At 38.7% G+C, this 16297-nt stretch overlaps 1 protein-coding gene across 1 annotated transcript in view; it reads right to left on the bottom strand.

Moving 5' to 3' along the window:
* Positions 1–16297, bottom strand: part of KLHL3 (kelch-like family member 3) — a 192245-nt gene that overhangs the window by 165430 nt on the left and 10518 nt on the right. The window contains exon 2 of the mRNA XM_006866102.1: positions 2307–2426. Within this exon, the coding sequence (XP_006866164.1) occupies positions 2307–2426 (120 nt within the window). The remainder of the gene's footprint in view (positions 1–2306; positions 2427–16297) is intronic.

Below are 16297 nucleotides of genomic sequence, written 5' to 3' on the forward strand. Positions count from 1 at the left end.
AAGAGCAAAGATGTCAGTTTGAGGACTAAGATGCTCCTGACCCAAGCCATGGTATTTTCAATAGCTTCATATGCATGTGAAAACTGGGCAGTAAATAAAGAAGAATGTAGAATTGATGCACATGAGTTATGGTGTTGAAAAAGAATACTCAAAGTACCACGGACTGCTGGAAGAACAAACAGATCTGTGTTGGAAGAAGCACAGTAAAATGCTCCGTAGACGCCAGGATGACCAGACTTCGTCTGTCATACTTCAGACATATTATCAGGAGGGACCAGTCCCTGGAAAAGGATATCATGCTAAGTAAAGTTGAGAATTATCGAAAAGGAGGAAGATCCTCCATGAGATAGATTGACAAAGTGGCAGCAGCAATGGGCGCAAGCCTCCTAAGAATTGTGAGGATGGTGTAGGATGGGGCAGTAGTGTTTCATTCTGCTGTTATATAAGGTCACTATGAGTCGAAACCGACTCAATAGTACCTAACAATAACAACAAGCAACATTCTACTTTCATGTAACATTAATAAAGATAACTAGGCAAAATAATAAGGCCTGGGAACAAGACCTGGAGTCTTAAATCCAACAAAGGCCGGAAACCACAGTCAAGTCAACTAGATGAGGAGCCTCAGGAGTGTCTAGGGAACACTGCATGACTAAACTGTTTAGTGACTAGAGAAGCATGCCCATAGCATGAATCTCAGCACTGTCCACTACCTGAGACAGCTATTGAGGAAGCTTCAAAAAAATCTGGCAGGAAGCCTAATAAAAATTGAGCAGTGGGATATAAGACAAATTTAATTTTAATGCCAAAGACTGGGCTCTGCATAGAAATGAGGAAATGAACATTTGTTCAAAAGTAGTTCCATCTTCCATTCAGCAAACACCTCTTCAGCTCTGTGTGCCTTTCCTCACACCATTTTCTCAGCTGGGAATGCCACCTCATCACCCCACCATCCTTTGTCTCTTCAACACTTTATTGTCCTTCAAAATTCAGTTCAAGCACCACCCTGTTTAGGAAGTGTTCTCTGTTGTTCCAGTCTGATATACTTGTACCATGTTCTTGCTGTTATTGTTAAGTGCTGTCGAGTCAGTTCTGACCCATAGTGAGCCTATATAGGGTTTCCAAAGAGCAGTTGGTGAGTTTGAACTGCCAACCTTGTAATTCAAACCAACCTTGTGGTCAAGTGCTTATCCCATAGTGTCACACCAGGACTCCTACTTGCACCAGTGTTGTTGTTGTTACGTGCCGTCGAATCAGTCCTGACTCATAGTGATCCTGTAGAGGGTTTCCAAGGAATGACTGATGGGTTGAACTGCCATCCTTGCAGTCCAGCCTGAAAAATCAAATATTTATTGTACACCTACCACTTGTCAAACACCTGGTGGGGCAGTCCTCCTTGATTACATCCGTTTACATTGTACAAAGATAACTTTTGCTGACCTATTTATATGCTTTATTTTGTACCCCATCCAGGCACCTTGAGTGAATGAATGAAGCTCCTGTGAAGGGTCAGGTGCTAGAGAGAGAAATGACTCAGAATCAGCCCCTGCCTTGGAGAGCTTACTCACAAACTAAAGGAGAAGGAGAAGACACATAATCACAGCTCACAACAAGATGAAGTAAGTCATTAATATTCACTTGAACAAAGGAAACTTCTGAGCTTTCTGGTAAGGAAGAGATTCTGTGCTCAGGCTTTGCAAAAAGAGCACACGCGCAATCCCTGGACCTGTTTTGCAACATGCTCATCAAATGTGAAAACTGACCTTATATATGACCTGCCCAGGCTTCACCATTAGATCAGAGCGGATGAGTACATTTGCAATTAATTTCTTTCTTTAGAGTTAAATTGCATTTAAGCAGCTAGGTATTCTTTCATTCATGTGGCTGTCTTGCCAAGCTAAGTGCAGACCAAGGAATGAGAGAGGGAGGCCAAAAGAAAATATGTGACATTTACAATCTTTAATCTGCAATTGTGTGTAGGTGTTGCAAGCATTCTATTATTGGTCTTCGAGCAGCTGATTCAATGGGAAATCAAGTTTATGAACAGACCTGCTGTAACCATAAAGGATATTTTCCCCAGTGATTACACTCTAAAATGATAGGTGTTAAATAAATACAAAAGGAAGGAGAGAAAAGAGATTTCCGGCAAAGCCATTCTGTCTCCATCAGCCAAGTGACTTTCTGAGAGTGGGTGGGGAAGAGTCAGAACTCACAAGGTGGTAGTGTTCTGACTTCTGTTCTCAGTCCCTGATGACGCGCGCCCCACAAGTTCCCTTGAAAGGGCACAGGCAAGACAGGAAAAGTACCTCCGCAGTTCATTCATAACCTTGAACGCCTTCCCCATGTGGGCAGGATTGACAGTGATCGTCCTCTGGTTCTTCTCATCATCCCCAGCCTGCACCAGGGGCTGGGAGCTTGACTTGATGCTGTGAACAGGAAAGGAATGGAGAGGAAAGAGAGAATCACACATTGGTAAGCCCATTCATCCAACTGCTACAAGTTCATGCATTTACCACCCACCAGAGGCATCTCTGCCAGCCTGTTCTCTCCATAGACTCACCAAAGAAGGAAATGCATTTCTGCAGAATTTTCCAATGAAAGGCATATTTCTCTAGAAGTGGCCAAGTTCTAGATCAGCCTCTTCCATTAAGAATTTGTGTGATTGTGGAAAGTCATTTCCTCCATCCCTAAAATGTATGTATGTATGTGTGTGTGGGGGGGGGGGGGGAGCTACATGCTTCATGTGTGCCAAGCATTGCACTTAAATTTAAGAGAGTCACAACAGTAAACAAGCCACAGTCCCTCTCCTCCCAAAGCTTAGAGTTCAGTGGAGGAGAAAACCAAGCAAACACTTAAACACCACGTCTCAAGTGTGTTATAATTAACTGTCACAGTGCTGGCAAACTGAGAGAAAACATCCTGAAAGTTGAGACCTGAAAGAAGAACAGAAATTAATCAGGTAAAAAAAAAAAGTGGTGAGTGTTCCAGGCAGAAGAAACAGGATGCACAAAGACCTGGAAGAGTAAAAGAGAAAAACGTTTTCAAACAACTGGAAGTTCAGTAAAACTACAGAGTTGTTTTGGTGCGGTTGAGTGAGTTCCAGCTCATAACAATCCTGTATAGGGTTTCTGAGTAGTTGGTGGGTTTGAAGTGCAGACTGTGTGGCTAGCAGTCCAGTACTTATCCTACAGCACTACACTACTACAAAGTACAGCACAAGAAAAGATAAAAGACTAAAGGGAGCAATCTTATAAGAGTCTCATAAGCAAAGCTAAGAGGTTTGGATTTCATTCTTAACTAGTAAAAAGCCATCGAAGGTTTTAAGCAGAGAAATGGGACTGGAAGCTTTAGAAAGATTACATTGGCTATGGTATGGAGAACAGTGGCACAAGTGCAAAATGCTCTTGAAAAACTGTAATCCCTTAGAAAGACAAGGGATGGTAATTGTTATGAAATGAAAGACTATCTCTGGACTAAGTGAGCAGGTGGTGACTGTCAAGAGTTGCCCATAATCTCAAAGCCCTCTGAAATGAAATCAGGAGCAAAACTCTCAAATCCCTATGGGATGCCAGCTGGATGCCCAAGTACTCCTGGAGCAACATGTCTCAATTTCATTGGGAATGAGACAGAAGGATCAAAAAGACAAGCAAAGAGACACAGGAAGTGGCAATACTACGCAGCTCCCAGGTCAAAGCTGAGACATTTGAGTTACTTCTATTTAGACCCAGCAAAGTTTTGCTCTGCTGGTATGAAACAGAACCTTTTTAACTTATATAGGAGTCTACTAACTGAAGGGTTAGCAGTTAGACTGCTAACTTAGAAGAAAGTCCTAGCAACCTACTTCCAAAACAACACAGCCATTGAAAAACTCAGAGAACACAATTCTACTCTGAAATACATGGGGTTGCCATGAGTTGAAATCTATTTCATGGCTACTGGGTTTAGTTTTGTTGTTGCTGTTGCTCCACTTGTATATATTTGGGGATGTACTGCTCATTCCAATTCTAAGGCACTGAAAGAAGTATCCTTTGATTTTCTCTAGTGGCCTCCTCTAACCAGGCTACCATCTAGCCTTGCAAACTGTCTAGGAAAAGGGCCTTCTGTGGTTAAGAAAATGAGGGGTGTTTTAGTCTATAAAACTCACTGTGGGATTTATAAGTATTGAAACATTAAAACACAACCAGCGTGCCAGATCCATAGCTTGTCTGACCACATAGATTCTTCCTTTGTCTTGCTGCCTACCTTCAGTTCTGCATGCAAATATGAGTCATGGAAATATGAATTTGGGGCCTGTTTAGATTCTAGGTGCAAGAAACTTAGCAGAGCACAGGAAGATACAAATCAAGAGACACATGAAGGCAGATGATTGGAGTGTATGCTAAGTGGATAACAAAAACCTCAAATCAGAAAATGTGATCAGGGAGAAGCAGCACTCAGCAAAGATTTTTTTTAAAACTTCATGTAAGAAAACCACAAATATAATTTCTTTTATTGCTAGTACCCTTCTCTACTCCAAGGCCAGAAAGGTTTAGTCATTTCTGTTTTCTACTAAAAGTTTAACATTCTTGCTTTTAATATTTAGGCCCTTATTTTATTTGATGCATGAATTTTATATAATGATGAGCAGTAGGCATGCAATTATTTTCCTACAAGTTCCACTAATTTGAATGTTTCTTATTTTTCTCACTTGTCTTCATGCCACCTAAACTATAGTTGCAAATATACGATAGGTAGCTATTTCCAAACTCTCTAACCGATTCCACTGGTCAGTTTGCTTGCCCTGTACCAGTAGCGTATGATTTCTATCACTTCATACTAGGGCCTGATATCTGATAAGGCAAGTCCCCACTGCTATTATTATTATTATTCAAAAGTTTCGTGATGAATCTAGTTTCTTTACTTATTTTTTCATATAAACTTCAGTGTCAGCTTGTCATACTTCATGAAAATTCCTGACAAGATTTTGACAGAAAATGCATTGTATCTATAGATCAATTTTGATAGAACTAACATCTTTCTGATATCATCTCATCTCTTCCATGAACTGGACCAATAAATAACATCATGATAAATTAAGACGAGACTGAAGTTGTCAAAGACTTCATTTTGCTTGTATCAACACACATGAAAGCAGGTGCCAAAATGTAAAATGACATGTTGCATTAGGCAAATCTACTTCAAAAGGCCTCTTTAAAGTGTCACATAGCAAAGATGTCATTTTGAGGACTAAGGTGCACCTGACCTAAGTCATGGTACTTTCAATAATTTCATGTGCATGTGAAAGTTGGATAATGAATAAGAAAAACTGTAGAGGAATCAATGCATATGAATTATGGTATTGTTGAAGAATATTGATGGACCGCCAGAACAACAAAGGAGAATACAGATGGAAGAAGTACAGCCAGAATGTTCCTTAGAAGTGAGAACAGCGAGACTTTATCTCTCATTCTTTGGACATGTCAGGAATGAGAAGTATATCATGGTTGGTAAAGTAGAGAGACAGAGAAAAAGAGGAAGACCCTCAACAGGATGGACTGACATAGTGGCAGCAACAGTGTACTCAAACATACAATTGTGAGGAAGGTGCAGGCAGTGTTTCAATTCATGGTGTTGTGGATAGGGTCACTACGAGTCAGAACTCACTCAACAACACCTAACAACAACATCCATGAACACGGGGTAACTATCCATTAAGTCTGCTTTAGTGTTGTTTCAACTTTCTTACTTTTCTGTATGAAGACTTTCCATACACATTAGATTTATTCTAAAGTACTTTAAAATTTTTGTTTACATTTTATAATAGAAGAGTGTCTTTCTAAAATTATATTTTCTGATTGTTTTGTCTGAAATGAAATCAATTTTTATAAATTGATCATATTTTCACCTTACTAAAAGTCCCTAGAGTACTGGTGTGGCACTGTAGGATAAGCACTGTACCACAAGGTCAGTTTGCAGCTCAAGGTCAAGTTCAAGCCCACCAGCCACTCCTCGGAAATCCTATACAGGGTCTCTATGAGTAGAAACTGACTCAATGGCACTTAACAACAACAATAAAATTCCCTATCATTTCTAAATATTTGTCTGCCAAATCAATTAAGTATTCTATGTAGGCAATTATATTATCTGTATATAATACCAGGGTTTATTTGATTTTGTTTTGTTTTTCCTCCTTCCCAATTCTTAAGTCTACTTTATTTTTTTAAAGAAATTTTGCACTGTCCAGAATCAGAGGAGATGTTAGTGAACATTCTTGCCATATTCCTAATTTTTAAAAAGATGCTTCTAATGTTTCTCTATTAACATATGTTTGTTATAAGATTGTTTTAGATGTCCCTTATCAGATTAAGAACATTCTTTTTTATTTATTAAGAGTTTTATCATAAAGTTACATTGAATTTTATCAAATGTTTTTGTACAGCTAATGAGATGATTGATTTTTTATTTAGCCCATTAATGTGGTTAAATAAATTTATATATATGTTAATACTAAATCACATTAGTATTCCTAGGATAAGTCTAAAAATTGTAAACAAACAAACAAACAAAAACTCCATAAATAGTCATTATAATTGATGTCTTCAAATTATAGAGGATCTTAAAAGCTAGGATGTGAAATATGATTCGGTATGCATCAGGGAACTACTTAAGGCTTTTGATCAGTAACTAATAAGATTAGAGCTCATAAAAACCCAGTGAACAGATATAGTTGGCTCCACTGAACAGATATGGAACAAATTTAGACCAAATAAAGTCACTTGGGATGTACTAACAATAATCTCCAAAGTGGGTTGCGTACAGGCAAGCTTGATCGCCTTTGCTTTCTTCTCTTTTCATAGTCCAGCCTTCCAGAATGTACCAGCAACGATGCACCCTATTACTACAATGTTGACAAAAAGTCTGAAACATAGATTGTCTATTAACAAAGGATTAGAATTCAACAAGATGCAATTTGCAAAAAAAACTGTGCTTCAACAAATTTGCAAATCTAGAAAAACTAAACAAAATTTCTATAACATACTACCTACCTAAACCAATGCAGACTGAGGTAGAAAATTTGAACATACCCATAATAAAAGAAGAAATTAAATAGGTCATTTTTAAAAAACCTCACAACAACATAACAGTCCTGGCCTACATGGCTTCCCTGGTGAATGTATCCATCCAAAGATGAGCTGACACCAATTCTACTCAAGCTATTATAGAATAGAGAAAAGTATGGAATACTCCTGAATTTATTTTATGAAGCAAGTATAACCCTGGCCACAAACCAGGCAAAAAGAAATTTAGACCCAATATCCCTCATGAACATAGTCACAAAACTTCTCAACAATATCCTAACCAATAGAATCCAACATATCAAAGTAAAATAAAATACATCATCAACAAGTGGGATTCATACCAGGCATGCAAGGATGGTTCAATACTAAAAAAAGCAGTCATTGCAATCCACCACATAAATAAAATGAAGGATAAGAACCACATCAATTAACTAATGTAGAAAAAGCACTTGACAAAATCCAACACATATTCCTAATAAAAATGCTCAACAAAATAGAAACAGAAGAGAAATTCATCAACATAATTAAAGTAATATATATAAAATTAACACTCAATATTAATCTTAATGAAGAGAGATTGAAAGCATTCCCCTTGCAAACAGGAACTTTATTGTCACTCCTATACAATATTATGGAATCCTAGTATGACGTTGTAGGATTAGCACTAGACTGCTAACCACAAGGTAGGTGGTTCAAACATACTAGTAGCTCCTTGGAAATCCTATGTCAGGTCACTATGAGTCAAAACTGACTCCATGGCACTTTACAAAAACAAATTCCAATACTGTACTAACAGTCTTAGCCAGAGCAATAACACAGGAAAGGGAAATAAAAGACATGCAAATCGACAAAGAAAAAGTAAAATTCTCTCAATTTGTATATGATATAGCCCTATTTAAGGAGTTCTGATAGCGTAGTGGTTACAAATTGGGCTGCTAATCTCACAGTCATCAGTTCGAAATTACCAGCTGTTCCACGGGAGAAAATGAGGCTTTCTTCTCCTGTAAAGATTTACAGCCTCAGAAACCTTGTACAGGGTCACTATGAGTCAGAACCGACCCCACAGCACATAGCAACAACAACAACAACATGACCCTATTTATAGAAAATCCTAAATACTCAGTAAGGAAATTACTGAAACTAATCAATAGATTCAGCAACGTGACAAAGTAGAAGATCAACATACAAAATACAGTTGGATTTCTTTACAGTAACAAAGAGAATTCTGAAACAGAAATAAATCAGGAAAATAATAACTATAATAGCTACCCAAAACATAAAATACTTAGGAATAAATCTAACCAGAGATACAAGAAACCTGTACAAGGAAAACTATAAACTCATACTACAAGAAACCCACTGCCACCCAGTCAATTGTGATTCATAGCAACACTTTCGGATAGAGTAGAATTGCTCCATAGCATTTCCAAGACTATAAATCTTTAAGGGAGAAGACAGGCTCATCTTTCTTCCTTGGAGTGCTTGGTGGGTTTGAAACACCGACCTTACAGTTAGCAGCCCAATGCTTAACCCACTGTGCCACCTTGACTCCTTGAAACCAAAAGAGACCTACATACATGGAAGAATATATACCATGCTCATGGATGTTGTTGTTAAGGTGCAGTTGAGAGTGTTTCAATTCACAGAGGCCCTATGTACAACAGAACAAAACACTGCCTGGTCCTGCACCATCCTCACAATTGTTGTTTGAGCTACCACTGTGCTGATTCATCTCATTGGGAGTCTTCCTCTTTTTAGCTGGCTGTACTTCTTCCAGACAAATTTGTTTATTCTTTTGGCAATCCATGGTACTTTCAATATTCCTCACCAACACCACCATTTAAATGCATTAACTCTTCTAAGATCTCCCTTATTCATTGTTCAAATTTCACATATATATGACGCCAATGAAAATACTAGGGCTTGCATCAGGCAACTTAGTCCTCTAAGTGACATGTTTACTCTTTGATACTTTAAAGAGGTCTCTTGCAGCACATTTGCCTAATGCAATGGTGGTGGTGATTATGTGCCATGGAGTCGGTTCCGACTCATAGTGACCCCTTATAGGGTTTCCAAGGTTGTAAATATTCAGGGGAACAGAAAGCCTCATCTTTCTCCTGCAGAACAGCTGGTAGTTTCAAACTGCTGACCTTGATGTTAGCAACCCAACTCGTAACCACTACACTACCAGACCTCCTTTGCCTAATGCAACATATCATTTGGTTTCTTGACTGCTGCTTCCATGCATGTTGATTATGGATCCAAGCCAAATGAAGTTTTTGACAACTTCAATCATATCTCCATTTATCATGATGTTATTTACTGGTCCAATTGTTAGGAATTTTGTTTTCTTTACATTGAGGTATAATTAATCCATACTGAAGACTGTGGCCTTTGATCTTCATCAGTAAGTATTTAAAATCCTTTTCACTTCTAGCAAACAAGGTTGTATTATCTGTATATCACAGACTGTTTATGAGTCTTCCTCCAATCCTGATGTCACATTATTCTTCACATAATCCAGTTTCTCTGATTATTTGCTCAAAATACAGACTGAATAAATATGGTGAAAGGATACAACCCTGATGCATACCTCTTTTGATTTTGACCCATTTAGTATCCCGTTGTTTGAACAACTGCCTCTTAGTCTATGGACAGGTTCCTCATAAGTACAAGTAAGTGTTCTGGAATACTCATTCTTTCCAATGTTATCCATAGTTTGTTGTGACCCACACAGTCAGAAGCCTTTGTATAGTCAATAAAGCACCAGTAAATATCTTTCTGGTATTCTCTTCTTTCAGCCAAGACCATCATCAGATGTCAGCAATAATAGTCCTCATTCTACATCCTTTTCTGAAGCAGCCTTGAATTTCCAGAAGTTCCCTGCCAATGTACTGCTACAATCATTTATGAAATCTCTTCAGCAAAATTTTATCTGTGTGAGAGATTAATGATATTATTTGATAATTTCCACATTCCATTGAGTCACTTTTATTTGGAATGGGCACAAATATGGATTTCTTTCATATGCTCATGGATAGGAAGACTTAATATTGCCAATATTACAGCAATCTATAGATATAATGCAATCCCAATTAAAGCTCTGGTATCGTAGTGGTTATGAGTTGGGCTGCCAAACTCAAAGTCAGCAGTTCAAAACTACCAGCGGTTCCACGGGAGAAAGATGGGGTGTTCTGCTCCCATAAAGATTTACAGCCTCAAAAACCCTGTGCAGGGTCACTATGAGTTGGAACCAACTTCACAGTACTTAACAACAACAACAATTAAAGAATTATACAGAAATGACCACTTAAGTAATGTACCGTAGAATCAGAATACATCACACTAGTCAACTTTGTTAAACCACCAGATCTCTGGCTCAATAATTTTATTTAGTTCACACACTCTCCTGTTATTATTAAGCATACTCAGATGAACCACTACTGGTGCCCTACTGGACCCACTACAGGAATGAATGATTCCTCCAGCTTTCTTGTTGTAAAGTGCCTTCGAGTCAGTTTCGACTCACAGTGACCATGTATAGGGTTTCTGAGAACTGACTGGTGAGTTTGAACCATGCAATTCAAACCAACCTTGTGGTCCAGTGCTTATCCTACAGTGCCATACCTCTAGCCTATCAGGTAAAAAAGTCAACAACCTCCTCAACAGCCCACCAAAAGTACTAGAAGTTAACTGACATACCTTATATTCTCACAGATACCTACTGATCCCAGTCAAGAAGTCATATATATGAGATAGTCAAGACTCATCACTCCCCCAGTGACGCTTCCTTCCTGGTATCTCTGTCTCTGTTTTCTCCTAACCAAGACCATTATAGTTGCCTCTTACCTGCTGTTCCTCATTCCAGATACTTTCCCTCCTAGTGTTTCCTACATACCATTGCCAAACTGATCCTTCTAAATGGTAGCTTTGTTCATGTCTTTTAGAGCCTCACTATTCACTTTATTTGCTCTGCTGAGCCCTGGTGTTCATGGAAGTCTCTTCAGGAGTTGTGAGGGTTTTAAGATGGAGACTCATTCAGAGCCCTCTGCTTTCATTCATTCTATATTTGAGTGTCCATATAAGATTCCTTTCAAGATATTCTAAAACTAAAAAGCTAAAACACACCAGCCTACAGGAGAGATGATTCTTGTCTGTTATTAAAGTCTTCTTTGGCCTGGACTGAACCTAAATGTCAGCCTTCTCTCTCATTTACTCAAACATTTATTGAGTACCTATAATGTATCAGGAGTGCTGATGTGGCACTGTGGGCTAATGCGTCAGACTGTAGAGTCGTTTGAACTGCAAAGTCAGTGGTTCAAGCTTACCAGCTACTCCTTGGAAACCCTATACAGGGTCACTATGGTTTGGAATCGACTCAATGGCACTTAACAACAACAATGTATCAAGCAGATGAATGACCCACTGCAAATAGATTCCCCCTTCTCTTCTTTGTATCATAATCTAAATACCTGTTTTTCAAGGACCAGTTTAGCTTAGCCTCCTCAATGAAGCCTTCAGGATATTTCAATCCTAAATTATATTTTCCTTCCCTTACTACCCCTAGTATTCTGGCCTATAAATCATTTAGTACATAGACTGCTGTCCTGTGTTTGATTATTTTTTTTAATAGTACAAATTTAATCAGACACACACACACACTAGATTCAACATTCCTGGAGAGCAAGGATCATGTGTCTAAGTACTTTTTATATGACTGAGATGAGACACAGCTGTAAAAAGTCCATTAATAATTAGAACATGGAATATATGAAGTATGAATCTAGGAAATTTTTAAACTGTCAAAAATGAAATGGAACATGTAAATATCGATATCCTAGGCATTAGTAAGCTGAAATTGACTGGTATTGGCGATTTTGAATCTGACAATCACATGGTTTACTATGCTGGGAATGACAAATTGAAGAGGAATAGCATTGCATTCATCATCAAAAAGGTCATATCAAGAATAGTCATGAGGTACAATGCTGTCTGTGATAGGCTAATATCCATCCGCTTCAACTTGTACAAAGACCAAGAGGCAATTGTTTAAACAGAACAAAGGAACACCAAATGGTTTAAAATTAGGAAAAGTGTGCCACAGGGTTGTATTCTTTCACCATACTTATTCAACCTGTATGCTGAACAAGTAATCTGAAAAGCTGTGTTATATGAAGAAAAACATACCATCAGGATTGGAGGAAGACTCATTAACAACCTGCAATATGCAGATGATGCAGCCTTGCTTGCTGAAAGTGAAGAGGACTTAAAATTCTTACTGATGAAGATCAAAAAGCACAGTATTGTGTATGGATTGCTTTTCAATGTAAAGAAAACACTTACCACTGGACCAATAAAAAACATTCTTATCAACAGAGAAAAGATTGAAGTTGTCAGATTTCTTTTTACTCAAATCAGTCATCAACACTCATGAAAGCAGCAGTCAAGAAATCAAATAACATATTGTATTAGGCAAATCTGCTGCACAAGACTTCTTTAAAGTGTTGAAGAGCAAAGATAGCAGCTTGAGGACTAAGGTGCGCCTGACCCAAGTCATGGTATTTTCTATAACCTCATATGCATACAAAAGTTGGATAATGAATAAGGAAGACCATAGGAGAATTGATGCATTTGAGTTATGGTGTAGGAGAATATTGAAAGTACCATGGACTGCCAAAAGAACAAATATATCTGTGTTGGAAGAAGTACAGAATGCTCTCCTTGGAAGCCAGGATGGCCAGACTTTGTATTTCACACTTTAGAAATATTGTCAGGAGGGACCAGTCACTGGAGAAGGATATCATGTTTGGTAAAGTGGAGGGTTGGAGAAGAAGAGGAAGACCCCCAGAGACGTGGATTGGCACAGTGGCAGCACCAGTGGGCTCAAATGTAGCAACGATTGTGAGGTTAGCACAGGACTGGGCAGCATTTCGTTCTGTTGTGCATAGGGTCGCTGTAAGTTGGTACTGACGCAATAGCACCTAACAACAACAACAAATCCAGGATAAAGCTACATCCATCACAGGCCCTCATTAATTATTTGTCATCAATGAACTCTGACCTAAAAACCCTTCACCTGTCCTTGCAAGCGATAGATATTAAAATCAAGTGAGATTATTGCCCCCACCATTGTCCTTACCCCAACAGTCCACCAGTTTTGTTTTTAAATGAAAGGGTTGGCCTTCAAGTCATAAATCATAAGGTGCATAAAATATAAATTTTTTAAATTATAAATAAAAATGTATAAGATCTAGATAGTAGGCCTTCTTCTCATTTCATAGCACTTCTAAAGTCTTTTTCCTGTCTTATCCTATACTCTAAATTTCAGATCTACATACCCAATGTCTTACATGACTTCTCATCACACTCAACATATCAAAAACTGATGCTGTCCACCCTCTTTCAAGCTTACTCTTCTTTCTGTATTGTCTCTCTCAGAGGCATAAGCAACCTCCTACTCATCCTTCCAAGCCAGAAACTGGGCTGTCATCCTTGAGATCTTCTTCCCACTCTTTCTCACATCTCTCACATGCAAGAACCAGTACTATTAGTTCTGGTTTTTAATATACCTTCACTCCATTCCCTTGTCCCAGTCACAGCCTTAGTGTAGGCCACCACGGTCTATTGAAAGGATTACTACAATAAATAACCTCTTGCCAGGATCCAGAGTGACCTTTACAGAATGTGATCAAGACATGCTCTATTTGAAGCTTCTCACTGGTTCCTCACTAAATTCAGGGTAAATCTCAAAGAATTACCCTGACCTTTCATAATCCAACTAATACTCTAAATCCATCACATTACAATAGTATTAAAATACTTACAATTGCCTAAATACAATAGGCTCTTCTGTCAGTTTGAGGACTAAGATGTGCCTGACTCAAGCCTTGGCATTTTCAATAGTCTCATATGCATGTGATAGTTGGACAATGAATAAAGAAGACCATAGGAGAATTAATGTACTTGAGTTTTGGTATTGGAGAAGATTATTGAAAGTACCATGGACTGCAGAATGCTCCTTAGAAGCCAGGATGGTGAAATTTCATGTCTCATACTTCGGACATATTGTCAGGAGGGACCAATCCCTGGAGAAGGACATTATGCTTGGTAAAGTGGAGAATCAGCAAAAAAGAGGCAGACCCCCAACGAGATGGAATGGCACTGTGGCAGCAACAATGAGCTTGAATGGAACCATTGTGAGATTGGCACAGAACCAGGTAGTGTTTCGTTCTGCTGTGCATAAGGTCGCTATAAGTCAGAACTGACTCCACCCATTCTTCCAGTGTGTAACTAGTTTCTACACTGTCTTCAAGCATCTTCTTGGAAACGTTTCCTACCATTCTCCACTGTCCACTAGATTAGTGTTCCCTCTTCTGTGTTCCTACAGGACTCTGTGTGTTCTTCTATATTATGCTGTAATTGCCTCTTAATTATCTGTCTTCCCTACTTCATGTGGGCTAATAATTTTTTTTTTTTAATTAGTTGGCACGGAGGGAGACTGATTTATAGCATTTGTCACCATGACAAATTTCAAACTACCAATGAGATATCACAGAAACCTGTGGAGTTGGGTAAAGGTGTGCAATAGAGTTGGGTAAAAGTGTACAGCCACAGATCATTATACCATTTAATAGCAGTACCACCAAACATATACAATGGACATAACATCAGAGGCATGTTGTTGTTGTTAAGTGTCATTGAATCAGTTGTGAGTCATAGCAACCCTGTAGAAGGTTTCTGAGGAGCAGCTGGTGGGCTTGAACTACTGACCTTGCAGTTCAAACTTACCTTGTGGTCCTTACCTTGTGGTCCAGGACTCCACCCAGAGGCACAGATAATAGGAAAATCATTAAGGTGTGATGCGTTTTGAGTATTTATTACATTTTAAAATATTGTTCATTTATTTGTAAGTTTTTACTAGTGGGCTTCAAAAAGTTCATGGAAAAAAATCTGTTATCTTTTAATTCCATCTTTCCACAAGCTTTTTGAAGCTTCATGGCAATTACTCATTTTTAATACTTTTTGCATTTAATAATTAAATCACAAAATTCTGAAAATTCGACATTTGGCTCTTACGAGTAGGTAAGTGCTGGTTCCAGCACATCACTGCACCCTACTAGAATATGAGCTCCATGAAGTCTAGGACGGTGTCTTGTAGCTTTCTGTTTTCTTACTCCCTGACACATAGTGTTACTGTTGTTGTTAAGTGCCATCTAGTCAGTTCCAACTCATAGCGACCCTTTATAGGGTTTCCAAGGAGTGGCTGGCGAGTTTGAACCACTGACTTTGTAGTTAGCAGTCCTGTGCTTATCCTATAGCACCACATAATAGGTGCCCAACAAATTAAGATTGAATAAATAAATAGATGATTAGAAAAAAGGGTAATAATTGACTATTTTGTCATTCCCCACTTAGCCTCGTTTAAAATAACTAAGGCTCCCTTCCCCTCAACTTCCTCTTCTTCCCCCATCCTCTTTCCCCATCATCTTCCTTAGCCAGTCCAGTCTTCTGCATTTATGAAACAGAATCAGGGAGAGAGAATCAACAACTAGAAATGAGGAACAAGAGGAAGAAGAACTGCTGTTTAGTGCATCTGTTCTAAAGCTCTTTCTATTGCTAAGCAAAACTCAGGCAATAAGTGGAAATGAAAGGACACTAAAAAAAGATGCCAAAAGGACAGGAGACAGAAAAGCCTCTCTGCAATCTTGTGCAGGTGCATCTAGGAGACTTGACAAATGAGTAGCTCCAGAGGATCCAGGGTGTAAGAGAATGGGGAGGAGAGGAAAGGGTAAGCTGAGAAACACTGTGAAAGTTATAACCTACATCGCCTCTGAAGGTCTTCAAAGAAGGCAAATAAAATTCAGCCAGCCATGGACTGTTCTCCCTTAGAACTGACCCCATGCAGTTAGTGGACCACATGGGGCCCAAGCATATTATGTTCAAACTACAGATGAAACAGAATGAAGAGACGCAAAGTCACCCAGAAAAAGGGAAACAACTTTCAGCCAGAATAAGAAGACTATGCTGAATGCATTAAAATCTCTCAACTAAGAAAACATCCTTTAGAAAGGGATAAGCGAAAAGTAAGAACCAGACAAAGAAAACCCTTTAGTACAACCCATCCTGTGCTATCTAGGCAAGAAAATTATATGATAATCAGCCCTGTTGTTGTTGTTGTTATGTGCCAGCGAGTCGGTTCCGACCCATAGCGACCCTGTATAGGGTTTCCGAGGGTGTAA

Source organism: Chrysochloris asiatica, unplaced genomic scaffold (genome assembly GCF_000296735.1).
Source record: "Chrysochloris asiatica unplaced genomic scaffold, ChrAsi1.0 scaffold00087, whole genome shotgun sequence".
Taxonomy (NCBI): domain Eukaryota; kingdom Metazoa; phylum Chordata; class Mammalia; order Afrosoricida; family Chrysochloridae; genus Chrysochloris; species Chrysochloris asiatica.